Here is a 19,724-nt window from a genome sequence, read left to right on the forward strand (position 1 = left end):
GCCTTGAGGGCAGGTAGACTGACCAGCAGGTGAACGCTGAGTGCAGGATGGAGGACGCAGCAGAGGACAGAGGCAGGATGACCAGCCAGCAGGCTCTGTGTGACCCCGAACAGAAGACCAAAAAACACCCCGGCATCTCCACTCTCAAAGTACTGAAGCTATAACACCTGGCTGCTGGTTTCTTGTAGTTCTGATTCTCTTCATGGGCTGAAGTTCATTCTGCTGATGCAGAGTAAATTGCTCTAGATAAAAAACAAAAATCAGTGAAAAACCCAAAGGGCAGAGCGGTGGTGCAGTTCTTAGTATTGTCCCTTCAGACATGGATGAGACATGTTGCCTCCCAAAGTGGGTAGAATCAAGCCAAGAGCTGATCTTATGTTGTTTTCAAAATGTCCACGGCCACATTTCTGCTCTAGATCAGCATACTGACTTCTGTCAAACACTTCAGCATCAGTCCTGAGCACAGCCTTGTCTGATTGTGGCACTACATCAGCATGTGCAAAGTTAATGGAGCATTTCTCATAAAACACAACAATTTCACCCAAGACTTCTCCTCGTGTGCGTCTCAGCTCAGTCTGCAGATGTTGGGGCTGAAAAGCAAATCTTCACAATCATCACCATCACCAATCCTAACTGTGAGACGGTATATCCAACAATGTACAGGCAGCTTTATCCGATCGTTCCGTTTTTGCGGTTTCCTGCTTCACATTCTTGAGTTAAATAATATCTCAGAAATATAGACCCATTACTCCACTTACTCTTATTCCAAATCAGATGAAGAAGTAGAGAACGTTAAATTATACTTACAGTATACCAGCAGCTGTCGGGGTGCTTATGAGACAGCACACTGCTTTATGTGCTCTAATTAGAGTTTTCAAGGTTTTAGAGCCCAGAGTGGTCGGCACCTGTCAGACTGAGTCAAGTTTAAGCTAAGAATGAAAGCCTCCATAGCAATACACCATAATAGATGAAGTTCTGTACATAGCAAAACATGCAGGAGAATTTCACTAATCCCCAGCAGGAATTAACTTAGTAATAAAGAAACTGCAGGATGCCCACACACTGAGTAAAACTAAGGAATGTGGAGGCTGCAGCGTAGGAGGCAAAGTAAGCAGCATACGGAGTGTGTGTGAGATCAGCTCAGCGACATGTTAACAAGACAGCATATTAAAACACAACTTGGAGCATCGTCCAGAACCTTGTCATTTTTTTGGGGGGGATGAGTACGTGTGAGGATTCTGTGCAGAAATTTGTACATCTGTGCTCGCTAGGCTTCGTTCAGATCTCCATCCAGAGTCAGTAAATGTGAGAGTACATGAGATTTAATGCCTTATAGTTTTACATTGACCAAAGCATGTCTTCAAACTGCTCCCATGGATTTATTAGATGATTTTCTATTTAGTTTTTTTTAGTTGTAGGATTATTGTTAAAATGTCCTTCCCCCTGCTTCACAGAGCTTTGTGGCAAGTTTTAGCTCAGTGTTTAGCTGTCTGACCTGCAACCTTAAGTTGCAAGTTGTTTTCTCCCGCAGCAGGCATCCGATTTCAACGAAAAACCTCTTGAACCCACCGTACACCACCTGCTCAGCACCAGGTCACAGTCAGGTGAATGTAGTGGAGCATTTAGCAGCTAAGAGTCAGATGTTTCCCTCAGGAGTTAGTAGAAAAAAACAAAAAACCAAACGCTAAATGAGAGCGAATATTGGACTAAATTCATCAGGAGGTCATAAACATGACTCCAAATGAATTATAATATTGCTCAGTGGCCAAACGAGTGCTGGTGTTTACACCTAAATGTACAGTTAGCCTTCACTTGTATTGAGGACCCGAGGTCACTGCTGCATAATCCAACACTGCCACCATCACAGCCAACATCACTGGACCTCTAGTTGCAGGTAGCCTACTGGTAATAGCTTGTTTTCAGGCTTCTGATTGGCCAACGTGGCTTTAGGGTTATATCAGAGCTTGTTGTTCTGGAATGCTGTTAACAGCCCTTCAGCTGTGTTAGGCAACAATGCTCAGAACTTGTTTCCGCTGCCCCCAAGTGATAAAAAAAAATCAGCTTTATTTCATTATTTTCCTGTTGTTGCATTATTTATGTATTCATTTATTTTATCAAAGTAGATATACCATGAAATAGCTGATATTTATTAGAAAATGACAGAGAACGTTTAATTTACAGTGCACAGTACTCGGCTGTAAAATATATACGAACTGCTAGCCCATTTTCATGACTTATATTTCCCCTTGTGTGTTCCAGCTGTTTATTGTGGCGCTGTCCTTCGCCTGTTTCTCCAAGGCTCTGACAGGAACCTACATGAAGAGCTCCATCACTCAGATTGAGAGACGTTTTGACCTCTCCAGCACCCACATTGGACTCATAGATGGCAGTTTTGAGATGGGTAGTGTCTATCTATTGATTTAGCCCTGACACTTTGTGCATCTGATCAGGTCTTGCTCTTGTTTCGGACACCTTTTCAGTTTGGCTCTATAGCTTATGATAAATGTATAATTTGAAATGTCTAATGTAGGCATTTCTTCTGCTCTGTTGGCTCTTTTTTTGGAGGTAGGCAACTTGTTGTTTCTTGCTGTGGTCAGCCATTTTGGGGCCAAGCTGCACCGGCCCAGACTCATTGCTGTGGGCTGCTTTCTCATGGCTGTAGGAGCCTTCCTCACTGGGCTGACGCACTTCTTCATGGGACGGTAAACATCGACAAACACTCGATTTTAGAAACGTTTGAAAGCTTCTGTAGAAGGACCTCAGAATGATCTTGTTTAATGTTTCATTGCGGCACGGCTGCTTTCCACAGCTACAAGTATGACACAATCATTCAGATTGTCCATAATGACAGCATGAACATCGCTGCCTGTCTGGATCCTCTGAAAACAGAAGATATGCCCGAAATTCGGATAGAGCCCTCTTTGGAAGACAGCAGAGGTAAGAATGATTTAGCAATGAAAAATAATCTCCACTGAAATATCAGTGATGTGGATTCCCATTCATCTAAACCTGCAATAAGCAAGAATTTCATGCAAAGTGCAACTTTACCTTGTGCAGCTTTCGCAAACAATCAGTATATATGTAGGTGTGAGGGAACACTGTCTCATTTTTTATCAGCCAGTCTAGCAACGTATATATGTATGGATGGTAATGTTGGTTTGTCGGTCATTCCGCCAATTTGGGCTGGACTGAAATATCTCAACAACAATTGGATGGAGGCAACTGGTCAATGTTTGCATTTGCCAGATTAAATATCTCAACATGTACTTCATGTATTAGGAATAACATTTTGGTTGGTTGACATTCATTCATCCCTGGCAATGATCTATACTGATTTGACGATCCCAACAATACAATCCCAACACCAGGGTTTTTTACTGTGTATCTGAGCTTGTATCTTGCTCTAGGACGTGCAGCATAGCTAGCACAAACCTAACAATAGAACAGCGCAGTGCTAGTAAAGTGGGTGGAAAAATCAGCTGGTTGCCGCTGTCTGACAAACCTCTACCCATAGAGTTGAAATCAACAACCAGCAATCCGGACAAACAGCACAGCGTAGATGCCTTTGCTATGATCAGTGAAGAAGAAACCACAGCAGTAGCAAGAGTCCGCCTTCACATGAAACCTGGTTAAAACCCCACAACTCACTGGCCTTCGCTCAACCATCCCTGGAATGCACTGATCCTGGTCTGACCTTCAAAACTGCTCGCCTCCCATGCCTTGTACATAACCGCTGAAACTATCAACCCCGCAGCCACACCTCTTGGGTGGCTGATGAGTCAAAAACATCTGTCATTTTCTACTGGCTTTCCTGGTAAAATGACAAATCTCCACATCCCTGTAACACAAGCTCAACACAGACGCAGCACTCACACACAATCATCAGTCTGTAAGCCGGCGGTAGAGCACAGCAACAAGAGCTGAAAGATGGAAAATGGAAAAAGAAGGAGAAAAGAGGCACAATAATGTGTGGGACCATTAGGTCTTACAGCATCACTGAAAAAGCAGACACTGGTAATATTTATGGTAATAAATTCAGCTTAGACTCATATCATGTATTCTTCAGTGTTTTGAGGATCACCTTTTTTTCCAATCAATTCTCGGTCCCTGAGATGGGCCTCGGTTGAAATGTTACGTCTGTCTTTCTATTGTGGAGCCATAATTAATTCCTCTTCTCACAGACACGTCATACGACCGCAGAATACAATGCATTGATCCTGTTCAGCTATTCTGATGAGATGTATTTAGAAGAAAACACAATATGGAAGTCACATTCAAAGCAGTGTTATACAAGCGTAAAGCCACATCCTATTAAAGTGATATTGAATGAAGACCGCACTGTATTCATACATTTGGTTTTGAGGTAGTCTGCACAATTGAGGTAGCAGACTTTATTTTCTCTTTTTCAATAACATGTGGGAGGGGGTTCTATACAGATTTTGATGGGTTTTTTTTTAATTCAACTTTTGATAAAGTCTTCTTTTAGATACAAAATTAAGAATCCATGAATGACGCAGACAATGCACACACACACCAAACATGCACGTGCACTGCAAGGGTGTTTTGAGCCGCATGTAAAAACTGAAGGCAGCAGCAGGCAGTCAGCAGCTTAGGCAGAATTTCTCCAAGATTAAAGATTTCTGACAGAATAAAGTTTATGCATTTTCTACGTTTGAGTGTAGGAAATGCTCTGACCTTTGGTGATTTTTAACAAAGCAGCAGCATTAAGCAGCGTCGATGTAAATCACTGTTCATTGGATCGTGACAAAATCAATATCATGCATTCCAATTGCGTGTGTTTTTGTGGAGCCTGTGTGAGAGAGTCTGGGTCCAACATGTGGATCTACGTGTTCCTCGGGAACGCTCTGCGGGGGATTGGAGAGACCCCGGTCACACCTCTGGGCATCTCCTACATCGACGACTTTGCTAAAGCAGAAAACTCACCCTTCTATATAGGTAAGCTGTCACCGCTCATTTCCATGGTCCAATATCACATATTATGTGAGACAATACAAATTTCCCATAAATACTAGATCAAGTTGTCAGAGGGCAGTCATGGTGGACAAATTCAACAAAATTCTTTTGTAATTTGCAGCTTGTCTCCAGACCATCACTCTCCTGGGCCCCATGTTTGGTTTCCTCCTGGGCTCCTATTGTGCCAAACTGTACGTGGACATTGGATATGTTGACATGGGTAAGCGCAACGCATTTGTTTTGGAAGACATATGTACCATCAGGCCCTGGTATTCTCTACTGCACCTCTGTCTGAAATCAAGGACTCATTAGCGATGTTCTCGTCAATGTGTTTTTACGTGGATTTTCAAGTATGGCGCTGGAAAAAGAACTCGTGCTTAACGGGAGATGGAGACACATTTTTTGAATAAGTTCTGATGTAGCAAACATGTAGCTCACATCAGCTGTTTCTGCTTGAGAGAAGAAGAAGATGTTCCTCATCACATCTGATGTAGCCTTCGTCACATTAATACATGACACAAACAGAGATGAGTAGACGGAAGTGTTTTCCAACTGGATAATTGGCGCCAGCTACTGCTTATCTCAATGAAGCAACTCCCAAAAACTGCACAACAGTGGTGGATGAAAACAAGCACTGGTTTGCATTTTCTTTTCTGGAAATGTGGATAAAATTTGCAGTACTTTTTATTGGAGAGCCTTCTATCGTTAGACAGCTGTACTGATTAAAATACAAGATTATTTTCTTTGACGAACCACTGAAAACAGTTTAAACCAAAGAACGCTTCTTGTCTAGAATTTCATGTTTTGACAGAAGAGACATGGCGACTGTGTCTGGAGCTTTGGTCCAGACTGATTTTGACTCATCCTGCTGCTCAAGGTGCAAAGGTCTGACATGCTGCTATAAAAATAGGCTGCAGACCTGTCAGGACAGCTTAGTGAGGACTTTTCTGAGCGTTCCTATGAGGAACTGTCTTGACTCTCACTGATAGATGATGTAAAATCAATAATTTATTAGTGAGGCAAACTCAATCAGTCCACCTAAAGTGTGCAGTGTCGCTACTGGAGAGTTGAATGTCCAATCCCAGATAATTTTCCCTTTTTTCCCAAAATTTGGTCCCTTCATGCACAGGAAAGAAGGTTAACATGAAACCCACCAGACTTCCTGCTCCTGCCGTGCACTCACTCGGAAACCCTTTTCTGTCATCCAGAAAGTGTGAGCATCACCCCTAAAGATGCCCGCTGGGTGGGAGCCTGGTGGATGGGCTTCCTGGTATCGTCCGGCCTCCTGCTCATCTCCAGCATTCCCTTCTGGTTCCTGCCCCGCTCGCTGCCAAAGCAGGAGGGGGACAAGGGCGGGAGCGACGCCCTGGGTGGGACAGAGGACGCCCTCAACAACAATCACAACCTCAAGCTGACTGACATCGCTAAAGGTTGGGACAGTCCTCTTCTTCTTCCCGTAATACAACACTGATGCCACTTTATTGCATTTCCATATCAAATGTATGTATTTAAAATAGATTTGGTGTTTTGCGAAACAACAGAACGTGTGCAGGTTTATGGTCATTGCTTGTATTTTTGCTGGATGTCCTTCCACAGGGTTTATTCCCGCGCTGAAGCGCCTGTTGGGAACCCCTGCCTACTTCCTGCTCCTTTGTGGCAGCATCCTGAAGTTCAACTCTTTCATCGGCCTGTTCACCTTCAAAGCCAAATACATGGAACAACAGTTTGGACAGTCTGCATCCAGAGCCAACTTCCTCATAGGTAAAAAAAAAAAAAAAAAGAACTGGGATTTCTCATTTGATTCCAACTGCTCGTCCTAACCTTGACTGTGCACCATCAAGTTGGTGAGCTTGCTAGCTTCAGTATTCATTTGGAAGAGTTTAAAAGAATAGTTCGACATTAGGAGCTATGCTAAGTTGTTCTTAGCTCTTAGAGTTAGAACCAGGAGTTCTATTACTTGCTTCTAATGACACTGCTGGTTATATGTACAGTAGAGCATATGGTTAGCATACGAGCTAAAATGAATTGTATTCTAGGCACTTGGATGCTGCCAAAAACTCATTAGTTCACTCAAGTCTAAATGGTTGATTATATTAAATAGATCAAGAAACATTCTGTAAAAAGGTAACAAAGCAATTTATTTTCTCAGTTCAAGTTCAAAAGTCCAAACTTGAGATGCACTTAGGCCTCTCCAGCATTTCTGCTCAAAGCTTAAAGACTCACAGAGGAATTTCCTGCTGTAAGAGGGGCCTCCCAGCGTCCAGACCCTCTTGTGTTTCTCTTCCAGGTGTGTTGAACCTGCCAGCGGTGGCCGTGGGGATCTTCCTGGGAGGGCTGCTGATGAAGAGGTACAAACTGAGCCTGGTGTCAGGAGCTCAGCTGTCCTTTGCCACGTCCTTCTTGGCGTACCTCCTCCTGCTGCTGCAGTTTGGCACCAAGTGTGACAACATTCCTGTGGCTGGGCTCACCATCTCATACAACGGGTCAGTGCTGAGACATGAAGGGTATACAAAGGTGCTTCAACAGACCAAAATAATGTGCCACGGGAACTCAAATGCAATATTCCGATTCTGAAAGCCGTCTTTGGTCTGCAGGACGCAGAGTGTGTCAAACAACAGGGATATGCTCTTCTCAGAGTGTAACAGAGACTGCTCGTGCTCAGCAGAGGAGTGGGACCCCGTCTGCTCAGACAGCGGCATCACCTACATCTCTCCATGCATGGCCGGCTGCCTCAGCTCCAGCGGATACGGCAAGAACACAGTAGGGCTGCACACTGTGAATGCACCAACAGCCTGCTTATCAGCCAGTTAGAGGAGGATTTCTGGGTCTGATGAGTCCAGAGTTAGTTGACAACTCACAATAACAACTCTTTGTTTCAACTCTTTCATTTCCAAATTGTCAAAAATATATAATAATAATAATAATATTAATAAAAATGATAATGATAACCTTTATTATTTTAGGAAGGTTTATAGATTGCGATGACAGCAGCCAGTGGAATCAGCAAAGCATGTTTTGTGTTTCAATCCGAAGTAAGGTCACGACAGTGTATGCTACAAAATTATTTCAGATCAGAGTTTTAATTGCATCTCACACCTTCATTCATCATTTTTCTTTACTCAATTCTTTTCCATTTTGTCATGTGATCCATTTCATTGTCCAGAAATCACTGTATGGGAACATGACTTAACATAACAGCAGACTGGCTCTGACTCTAAGTAAAGACGTATTCTCCTAACTATAAATGGGTGTTGCTTCACTTCATTTCCACTACGTCCTCTCACTACATCGCACTTTCTCTCTCTCCACCAGGTCTTTCACAACTGCAGCTGTGTGTCCGCCTCCTTCCCAGCAGGCAGCAGCACGTCCGTGAGGCTGGGCCAGTGTCCTCATGCTAAGGACTGCAGCCGAAGCTTCACCTCTTACATGGCTGTGTCTGTCCTCAGCTCCTTCATCAACTCTCTGGGAGCCACACCTGGCTACATGGTCATCATACGGTCTGTGTCTGGAAATAACGATGGCTGGGAATATTAACGTTACTGTATGTCGTTCTTGTGATGTGAGCACAAGCATCAAGAGATTGATGCCGTTAACTCAATTAAGTACCTAATTTGACCAGTCAGTCCTGTCGGCTGGCTGTAGCTTCATGTTTAGCGTCTGGGCACGTGATATCAATCTTCTCATCCAACTTTTAGTAAAAAAGCATATAAGTGTGTGTCCCAAATGTAAAACTCATCCTTTAAAGATGCTGACTGTCACAGCAACTGACACAAAATGATCTATATGATGTTTCGTCATTACAGGTGCATCTCACCAGAGCTCAAATCCCTTGCTCTGGGTATGCAGGCTTTGGTAACTAGGACTCTTGGTAAGCTTCAATACTGTCAGTGGCATAGCAATGTTCTAGTACTTTTCGATTTGGGCTGCTTTTCAGTGTTAGTACAGTCTCTGGTAGGTCCCAAACCTAAAGCTCCCCCTGCTGGTAAAAAGTCACCTTTTGTCTGGCTTGACTGCGTGTTTTTGTATTTGTTTGTTATGCAGCTGTCAAAATAAGCTAATATGACAAATATGATTGAGAGGCATAATATTTGTCTCTACTAAAGTGTTGCATATTTCATATTTGGCTGATGCTTTGTCTGCAGGTGGAATTCCTGCACCGGTGTATTTCGGAGCCCTGATTGATTCGACTTGCCTGAAGTGGTCGATGAAGAAGTGTGGGGGCAGGGGAGCATGTCGCATTTATGACTCGACTATGTACAGGTACGCCATGGACTGCAGATGTGGAAATAGAACGTGATTGCTAATATGAATTTGAGGTATAATGACTTTACATACAACTAGCTGAATTATACGTACAATTATTTTTTCTCCGTGACTTAAGACACTGTAGCAATAAAGGTTTCTGCCCTTACTCACCTTCTGTCCATCTTTTGTCTCTATTTTCAGGATCATCTTCTTGGGTCTGATCACTTGTCTCAGTGGTTCCTCGTATTTCTTCATCATTGCTGTCATCGTCCTCCTTAGGCGACAGTTTCGGAAACCAGAGCGAGAAACAGATATGCCGCACGCAAAATCTTCAAAGGAAATTGAACTTCAGGCCCCATCAAATCCAAATGGGGACCAGCCTAGTGCTACGAAAGTTCCCAAACCGCCAAAAGTCTGTGTAAGGATCGCAACACAAGTGGAGGAGGGAGGGGAGGTTCACAGAACAGAGCAGCTACCCGAAGACAGCCGACTCGTCTCCACAAATACCACCCAGGAGAGGCAACAGGTCAAATCCCTGACAGAGACCACTGTTGAGTTTACTCCTCTTCCAAGTGAGGAAGTAAAGATAGAGTCGGACAGGCAGAGGTCAGAGGAGGTGGTGAAAGAGGGAAAAGACGAGTCTTGCAACGAGACGAATGCATGTGTGGAAAAAGGGGAGCTGGACCATCATAAGGAGGAGAAGGAGTTAGAGACACACAGCAAAGACACTGCGTGCTCACAAAATTAAGGTGTTCGCCAGCGTGGTCTCAAAAACAGGGTCAAACTAGGCCAACTAGAACCATCGTTTGTGTGTGAGATTCAGTGTTTGTGAAGTCAGTGCATTTATGAGCAGGTCTTCTGTGACATTACCCCCCGCAGGGGTCATCACTCCTCACCCCCTTGGAATTTTGTTTCAAAAGTTCAGCTGCCAAATTCACAATTTTAGAGCATTTCTAGATGAAAAGCCACGTCAATAATAATGCCCGGTGATGAATAAGGATGGTTAATCAACATACGTGCCAACCTCCAGACATCATAAAGACATTGTCTTCGTCTTCTGATACCCTGGCAGCTAAACTAACTAAAGCTATTAACCGACAGCACTGTCTGATGAAGAGCTGTTGCAGCATAATGTGTCATAGAGATGTTAATTCAAGTATACGTTTATCATTGAGACTATAATTAGTGCTGGCGTTGTGCTGGACTGCACTGACTGTAAATGAGATGGGAAAAACATTAGGATCACCTCTCAGTATATTCAGTCCACTACAGCACCACTTGAGTACAATCCATGTTTTGGATTACACTCAGTGGCAGTCGGAGATGTAATTGATGGGCCAAATTTACTTAACCTGTCCTTATCATGATAAAAGCTGTACATTTTTTGGGACACTTCAATTTGTCACAGATGTGAAATTGAAGAGCAAAGTGAGGAAAAACTATGTGCGCAGTAGTGTGAGCACCTCTGTCTGTAGGCCTGTCTCCACAGACCCCAGATTTAAAACCTCTGGTAAACTGCAAAATCCAGAGAGATTGACCTGGTGGTGACAGGCTTAATGAGCATTGTGCAAGTCAACGACTTGAGCAGACGCTCATTTATATGTAAAATCCTGCACTCCAGCCTTTTAACCAAAAATCTAAAATGACGTCATATTACTAGATTTCACTGTTGTGGTACAATAACATTCATGATTTTGCATGAGCACACTAACCTAAAAACCTGTATCATGAGAACATTTCAGAGCATCCTTATAACTGTAGTAGCTTACTGTCGCTCCTGCCTGCGTGCACACTGTGAGAGAGGGGGGTCAGAGGCACTGTGCTGCTCCATCCTGTCTGTCCATGTGCTGACAGTTTCCTCTTTTCACGCCATGGTGTTATCAGTCATGAATATACGTGAGGACAGCACAAGTCTCACAGTCAGTGCATGCAAGTTCATAAATGCTCTATGCTAACAGTATCCCCCCCCCCCTCTCGTATTACAGGATAGAGTTGTTATATTACACTTAGTCCTGCAGAGGATGTGCTATCACTGGTGCCATGTCCACAGCTGTAGAAACGTTGCACAGTACTTGTTATTTAAATGAAATAGCACTGAATGTGTACATTGACCAACAATTCAAAGCATCATGATTTGCACAGCTGTCATGCAAGGCCCAGACTAAAAAAAACATTATAGAGCAAACATCTGGACCAAAATGACTGTTATTCTTTTAATGTGAATAAATGAGCCCCTGAATGTTTGATATTATTGTCACATTAAATGTTGCTGTCTCAAAAACACACATGAAACCAGCGTTAACACGTCGTCATGCTGTGAACACAACAATGTGAAAATGTTGCTTTTGCTTCTGTGCTACAGGTGCATATCGAGAACGCGGTTTTCAAATGTATATGATAGCATATTAAAACCTGCAGTGATTGATTTTTTTTTGCCCGGGCTGCATAGTTCTGTCCGAGACAGCGCTAACCGAGCCTGCCCCGAACAAGATCAGGCATTCTGGTCTTTATGTCCAAACCCAGAACGAGCCATGCAGGTTATATGAGCTGCAGCACAGTCACACAGTTGCTTTTACCATGGTTACAGCTTGCCTGTTTACCCTGATCACACACCTTGTAAATGACATGAGGCATCGTTTTTAGATAGATACATGCATACACATTACGCAACATTATCAGCAGTTACATATATGCCTGTTATGTTGTTAATATATTTATGTAGGCTGGAGGGAAAATGCATTTTTTTGAACAATTTTTGTCAGAGAAAAAACAAAACAAAACACAAACCACTAGCATTCCTGACCAAGGAGTCATTCAGTACCAAGCAATTAATTAACAAACAACTGGCACTTGCTTTCCCAGTACAGGTAGGAGTTGGTGACGTTATCTGTTTATTTGTGTCTGTGGATGCATCACGGGCCACAGAGAGACCACACACACCGGTTACGTGTGTGAGGCCTCCTCTCTTGCTCAAACAGTTCGCCTGGGTTGGAGTTTCGTTCCTCCGACTGCACAGGTATCACACAAGCACAGAGGATCTGCCATTTAAGTGGTTCATCATGCAATAGTGGACATACACGGCCATTATCAGAGGTCACAGTAAGTATGAGCTGAGAATGGAATGAGAAGAACTTGTGGTACCTTCAGGATCATGGAGGTTCACTCAGCTTTCTATAAACTGAGGATTAGTTGTGATATTAGCAGCATTCTTTCTGAAAGTGAGCCTCCACCTATGTAACATTTCCCAAAACAATGGCTTTAAAAATAGACTTAAAATCCTACACATCCCACCCACTCCCTTCTTCCTCTCTTCTTTCCCTTCCTCTCCTTTTTCTGTCCTCTGTCTTTCCTTCCATCCTGTCCTTTCTTTCAAGATCGTGCATATTAACCTTTCTAAACACCTCCCTCACATCCACTAGGGCAGCTAAATATTTAATAGGTTAATTATATATTAAATCAAGTTATTATCGTTTTTTTATTAACCGGCTTTTGCCAGTGAAACAGGATATAATTGCATTAGCAGGCATTGGCAAAAATCTGTTGTACATGGCCAAGTGAATCAGTTGTTTTTGTCACCTTTAAAGCATTTGTTATGTGTTCATCTTCAGAAATTAGCATGGAAGGAACAAGTGTGAGGGCTGAAGTGAATCAAGTCAGAACTTTGACTCCAGAAATAGCCTATACTGTACAGGAAAGTACCACTCTGTCACTCTATCGTTGCCTGCAGTCACTGCAGGTTTTCTTGGGAAGCTTACAGGAAGCACAGGGAGGTGTTAGTTGGACCTTGGTGGGTTTGGGGGTGTTACATGTCCATTAGGACTGCACTATATCTCTCTGTCAGCCACCGCAGCACTTACGAGCAGCCTGTGGTGGCATCTTATGGATGCAGACAAACGTTGAGCAGAAACACGGTCATGGTGATCTTTTCTGCATTCTCTGATAATTACGTTTTTATGAGCTTTTTTTGTTTTTTGCAGCCATGGGTTCAGCACACATTTTCTATTTAATCCAAATGTTTCATCTGAAAACACATTAGCCCCCGTGCAGCAGTGGTGGGCGAGGCTTCGCAGGAAAGAGCTGATGTCATTTGTTTCCATGCACCAATCAGAGATGTCTGTAAGTCTGATGACAGTTGTGGGGTTGTTGAGGCGTCAATCTGTGATGGGACAAGCTGTGAACACATCGTCAACGTCAAGCTGATACGGCTGACAAATTAGCCATGCATATTTACACATCTGGCAGACACAGAGCAACAAAAACATTTAGTTGGAGGTGTGCGACCTGACCGGGTTTTTTCGGAACTGAAAGTGACATTAATGAGAGCCGTGAGAGTCAACCAGGACAGTAAAGATGGCAGTAAAACCAAAACAATGGCCTGAAATCCACTGCAGAGCTGAGGCAGCTGCAGAGATGATACCTTTCGCATTATATGTTGCAATCTCATGCAAAATAATTCTGATTATAGCAGCTTTAAAGTTACAGAAAAGCACTTAATATTTTAAACCAAGTTTGCAGGAAACTATCGCGAAGACATGCAATTGCTAATCCGCTCAAAACCTAGTCAGAGTCCCAGGTCACGCGCTTGTGAAGTATTACTCTCAAGTTTTACCATCGCTTCATTAATTAGTAATTTCTCAGTTGTTTGTGACGTGTCCCGTCAAAATAATGAGACCCCGTTCATTATTAATGATAATTCATCTTCACATGTATTATTCAGCGTCGGCGGGGCCCAGAGGGAGGCGGCAGGGCCAGAGTTTGGTGACCTGAAACTTCATTACGTGTCTCCAGATAAATAGGAAGGCAGCCCTCCTCTCCCTGGTGTGGGTTTATGGCGGGTCAGTCCCATCACAGACGCTGATGAGAATGATGACGAAGGTGATGATGAGGATGGTGACGTACAAAGAAGCGTGTGCGTGTGCATGTGCGCTGTCAAAATTTGCATTTTTCGGCGTGTGCACGGGTGTAAGGGTGTACATTACGGTAGCTGAGAGTGCATATGACATATATAAGACCCTCCTGGACTCCCCTATACCCCCATACACACCCACCCCACCCCCCACCCCCTCATCCTCCCCATTCTATGTAAATGAAAATGCAAGGCTATATTTGGAGAGAGCTGATGTCACAAGTGGTTTGAGCGATGAGCCTATAACTGTTGGAGTCGGTTTGTGTGACAGTCTGCCAAACCCTGGACTGCTCCACTGACAGACTGGGATCTACTGGCTGACACAACACAAAGTAAGTACTCTGTCTCTCTGTCTGTTTTTACAGGACCAGTGTCTGAGCCTTGTGAATGGGATGCTTCAGGAGATGGACAGTGGTTTTAGTTTGTGTAACAACAGTGTTCTTGTAGGATTGATTAGGATATTTAGCTAAAATTTGACTTCTTTCCAGATTTTTTTTAGCTTTAACACTCATGTTGTGTGCTGCTAAAATAAACAGAACAACTGCATATTTTACATTCAACATTCAAAAGGTGTCAAAGACAAATATTTCTTGCTGCATGAAACAATGCAGCAGCAATTTGGGATTTTCTATTTAATGTAAGGAAGCACCACAAATATAAAAAGATTAGATGAGATAGAAGTATGTACAGAAGCTTTGACAAAGTGCAACTTGTGCACACAGGATTTATACATATATATGATGTCAAATGGAGTGCAAACAATCACTCAGCAAAAAAGGAATAAGCAACTATTCTGACCATTGATTAACCATTTATGTCATTTTTTGAAGCAAAATGACAAATATTCTCTGATTCCAGCTTCTCACTTGTGAGGATTTGTTACTTTTCTTTGTCTTGTGTGATGGTAAATTGAATATCTTTGAGTTTTGGGCAAAACATGCATTTTGGATATTTTCTGGATAATATTAATTGATTCATGAAGAACATAATGAAAATAATTGTTAGCTGCAACCCTATTATACATCAGGAAAGAAGATGATGCACAATATCAGAGTTGAACTGGTTCATGCTCAGTTGGTTCTGGTGGAATATTGTCACTGAATCAATGAGCACAGCATTAAATTAGACTGTAGGTGAATTATAGATTTTTATAGAATAAACAATACTTTTCTTTTTGTCTCATAGTGGTGACTCTTCAAATTCAAAATTTCATTATGATGGAAGAAATATTTAACTCTCTCTTATCTGTTAACTGCTTTAAAGCTATAGCAGTCTACACTTGTTTGCATGTGTTAAATTCTCACATTATCTGCTGATAATGGATTCTGCAAATTCTGCATTGTCTGGTTTGCCCCAATCCTCCAGAATAATAAATGAAAATGTATTGATCCAGGTAATCACCCTGCACTATGTATCACCTGAGGATGCCTGTGCTTCTCCTCGTGCTGCTTGTGTTGCTGCGCTGTGTCACCACCGCCCCAAGTTACAGGTAAGAGTATCGGCAGAGCAGTGAGCTCTTTGGTGTGTCTGTGCAATGATTTTTGAAAGAAAAAAAAGTTATTATAGGGGTCTAAGATTAGACAGCAGCCGGCGATAAATTCAGCAGGTTTTCCTTTGCAGAAATGTTGATCATATCAGATCACACTCCAGCTCAAATGACCGTCATCTTAACAGCCAGGAAACCAATATAGGAGTTTAACCTGAGGTCAGCACACAAGCGGCTGAATAGCATGGAGATTGTGTGATTAGAGGGGCTGTAATGTTGTGTGTGAGGAGCAGCCGGTCACTGATAACTCCGGAGGTGGAAGCCAATTGTGCTTGTCTGTGGGAAAGTGCTTCATTGTGCAACTTGGGGTGGTGGGGGACGCTAAGTGGCCACTTCTGGCTCTCGGGGCTGGTGGACGTTTTGAAGAGGGTATCATCAGCTGTCAGTGTGAAATGGTTTGGCCTTTTTCCCTCCTGTGATTCAGGTACTTCACTCCTAGCTCATCCAGCGAGCAGGAAAGTGCTCTCCCAGACAGCGAAGGCTGGTTAGCTCCCGGGCTAATCTCCAACCCGTTCCTCGGCCTCATGGGTACACGGCCGCAAAGGGGGCTCACAGCTATGAACAGGTGACACATTTACAGGAATCAGCCACTGTTTTAAATCCCCATTGTGCAAATAACCCTCTATCCATGTGCATTGCTGTGACGTTGTGCGTCTCTCAGTTTCTGTGCTTTCTCCATCCTCCCAGTCACCACATAGAAAAGAGGAAGTGCAACACAGCCACCTGTGTCACCCAAAGGCTAGCAGACTTCCTGGTCCGCTCCAGTAACACTATCGGCACCGTCTACGCACCGACCAACGTGGGATCTGCCACCTATGGCAAGAGGGACCTACTGCAGCCTCCCAGCTACCTGCCTCTCTAGTACCAACCAGCACTCCCAGTGCTCTGATGATATAACCAGACATCTTATGTAACAATGGTCATGAGAATGACGTTAATAATGATGACAGTGATGGTCATGATGATGATGATGATGACTTTTCTTCTTTATTTTATAAACTTTAAGAAACAGTGCCTTTAATTTAAAACCATCAAAAGTCGATACATGTTTTTTCTTTTGTTTTTTCTGGCTTTGTGTGTGTCGTGGCTCTGTTAATGCTGTTCCACAATGGCATGATGTGAATATAGAAATACATCGAGGTAAATAATAAAACAATAAATAAAAGAAAACAGACGTGAAAGCCATATGAAATAAATGTTATCTGTTGGTTTTGATAATAAAATTGTGAAAATATATTCCTAAAAATCTCCATGTGTTTTAAGCCGCATTATTGGGTATCTGGCACAGCTGGCACTCCGACATGAGATGCCAATTAAAACACCTGGAAGTCCAAAATTTTGCACTACACTCCAGTGTACTACTGTAACTACAGTTCATTAATGAGCTGCACTGTGCCATGTGCTGGGAGTTGACACAGGTATCCCAACAGGAATGCTCAGGCTGGTCATCTTAGTCGAAATTCAACTTCAGTCTTATTTTATCTTACAGCACATCCAGGAATAGTTCAGTATTTAGGTAAATATGCTTATTTGCTTTCTTGCCAATAATTACACAAGAATACTAATTCGGTTATTGTGCGTGTACTGGAAATATGTAGCTGGGACTAGCAGCCAGTTAGCTTAGCTTAGGATGAAGAAATGGTTCAACCTCGACAGGAAAACGCCCCTGATCTGTGGGGGTGCTTTGCTTCACAAACTAGATGACATCATGATGACGGAAAATGATTTCTAGATTTTTGAAGCATCATCTTAGGACATCAGCCAGGAAGTTAAAGCTTGGTCTCAAATGGGTCTTAGAAGTGGTATGGGTGGGTGTTCCAAGCATACATCACTGTTGTGAAAAAATGGCATAAGGACAACCAAGTCAAGGCATTGGAGTGGCCACCCTAACACAGGGAATATCGCAGGCCCACATACAGCTCAGTTTTTGCACAGATGGAACAAACAAGTCATAATGGGCCAATTTTGTGTTTTTAAAGGTGCTGGTTGGTGGCTTTTGTTCCCCGTGGACTGAGCCAGACTAGCTGTTTCCCCAATTCCAGTCTTTCTGGTAAACTAAACTAAGCTACGCTAACAGTTGCTGCTCACAGTAAGAAAAAGAAAGAAAGAAAGCAAATAGTCAAGTTAAATTCAATCAAATATGGTTCCCTTTCTCAAACAGGGACCTCCCGTCTCTGTATGGTCCACAGTGTTGAACTGAAATGGGATCTTGGAAGAAGAATTGATGTTATTATTGGACAGCCCATAACACAGGCTGTTACGCATAATAACAGTGTAGAACAGACTTTTGATCACTGTTACATTCATTTTAATCACAATAGCTAATTCATTGCTCATACTGTGGCTGAGATAAGAGAGATTAGATGTTGTTCACTTGGTGTTATGAGCTGATGACACCGTGGTTCAGATCAGTACTAGTTCTATGCTGTTTTACATGTTGTTGTTTCTTATGTCCTATCTGTAAATGGTACATTATGCAAAAATCTATTGAGACATTTTCTGTGAAATTATTCATTTAATTGACATATGTAACACATGTACTTCCAGATAATTAAAATCAGTTGCCTTCATAGTCCACTAAATATAGTCACGTTAATAAACTGTGATCCTAATGGAAGCTGTCAATCTCCCCCCTACAAATCTCCAATTAAACTCCTGGTTACATGTATTGTACTGCGAGTATCTATTCTATGAATTATGTTAACAATATATTGGGTGTTGTGTGGCTTTTGGTTAGCTTTAAAGTAAAATAAAAATAGCTTGATTAATTTCAGAAGCAGCACGGTTTCAATAGTATGGTCAAGGGCCCCAAGGGTCTATTGAGATACATCCGAGAACACTTTTTATCAATGAAAAATAAAAATGATGTTGCATACATTGAGCACAATCAGTGTTTTTATTATAAAAAAAACAGCCCCCCATTTGTCCAAATTCCTTTCTATGACAGAAATGTGATCACAGCACTGTATTCAATATAGTCAGATGTTGTCTTCCTGCATGGGTTACTCAGGGTAACGTAATGAAAATCAAGAGGGGAAGCATGACGCACAGCATTAACCTGCGTTTGATTACCAGCGACCCGATCATCTCAGACACTGACAGCGATACTCCCATGCACGGTGAAAACCGGCATAAAAGGTTTTTCAAAAATAGAACGAGTGCGGGCTTTTGCTGATGAATCCAAAAACAATGCAGCCATTATCCGCCAAACCCCCTGACACAGAATGGGGATGGTGTCAAGATCTGTCGATTACTTCATGTAAAATCACAAATGGCACTGTGCCTCAAGTGTTATCTGCTGCTGGGTTGTTTATCGGTGCATTAACGATGGCTGATGATTGTTTTGATGGAATTTCAGATCTGATTCATGACCCGGTGACAACATTAATCTCTGACATTAAAGATACAGTTGTGATCCAAATATAAACAAGAGGGTTGCCCTCCCACCAAAAACAAAGCAAAGGACTGCCACTGTTACCCGCTCTCACAGCAAAATTAATTTATAGGTTTTTTAATACAGGGACTCGAGCCGGACAAAAAAATTAATCAATCTAAGTTGATTTAGATGCTTTTCCTGCTTGCTCTCTGCGTTGCTTACTTTCTTTTGCTGATATCCTTGTTTTTTGTTCTGCCAAAGGTTTTGAACAGTGGATTCTTAGAAATCACTGTGGGCTTCACAGAGTGTGAGCGACTGACTGAGATTCGAGAATTGATGTAGAGCATCCTGGCACAGATTTGGCTGACACGCGCCCTGGATGTGTCCTGACGCCACTGGATCAGCTGTTGAGGCTCCCAAACCCAAGCCTTAAATACTGCTGCCACACTTAAGGTTAAAAAGAAGTCGGCTGACAGAATCTTCCACCTTTCTCTACATCAAAGACGAACTTGCATTGTTCTTCAGTAACAACATTACCTCAACCAGAGCCACCATTGCTGCTGATGTGAACACAGATGAGATCAAGTAACAGTGTAAAAAAAATGCAACCATGGGAAAATTCTCCTGTATTACCTTAACTGAGCTCTGCAGGACTGTCACTGAGTCTAACTTGTCCA

The 19,724-nt window shown here is 42.6% G+C and overlaps 2 protein-coding genes across 2 annotated transcripts; both read left to right on the top strand.

Moving 5' to 3' along the window:
* Window positions 1–47: 47 nt before the first annotated feature.
* Window positions 48–9,967, top strand: LOC121626071 (solute carrier organic anion transporter family member 1C1-like). Its single transcript, XM_041964429.1, has 14 exons — window positions 48–149; window positions 2,260–2,401; window positions 2,570–2,702; window positions 2,810–2,937; window positions 4,810–4,956; window positions 5,096–5,194; window positions 6,183–6,404; window positions 6,571–6,735; window positions 7,262–7,457; window positions 7,569–7,734; window positions 8,287–8,471; window positions 8,778–8,842; window positions 9,117–9,234; window positions 9,421–9,967. The coding sequence occupies exons 1-14, from the start codon at window positions 48–50 to the stop codon at window positions 9,965–9,967; spliced, it is 2,415 nt and encodes an 804-aa protein (XP_041820363.1).
* Window positions 9,968–15,534: 5,567 nt separating this feature from the next.
* LOC121625473 (calcitonin gene-related peptide 2) lies at window positions 15,535–16,533 on the top strand. Its single transcript, XM_041963557.1, has 3 exons — window positions 15,535–15,614; window positions 16,096–16,236; window positions 16,359–16,533. The coding sequence occupies exons 1-3, from the start codon at window positions 15,535–15,537 to the stop codon at window positions 16,531–16,533; spliced, it is 396 nt and encodes a 131-aa protein (XP_041819491.1).
* Window positions 16,534–19,724: the final 3,191 nt, after the last annotated feature.

The sequence above is a fragment of the Chelmon rostratus genome, chromosome 22 (genome assembly GCF_017976325.1).
Source record: "Chelmon rostratus isolate fCheRos1 chromosome 22, fCheRos1.pri, whole genome shotgun sequence".
In the NCBI taxonomy this organism is placed as follows: domain Eukaryota; kingdom Metazoa; phylum Chordata; class Actinopteri; order Chaetodontiformes; family Chaetodontidae; genus Chelmon; species Chelmon rostratus.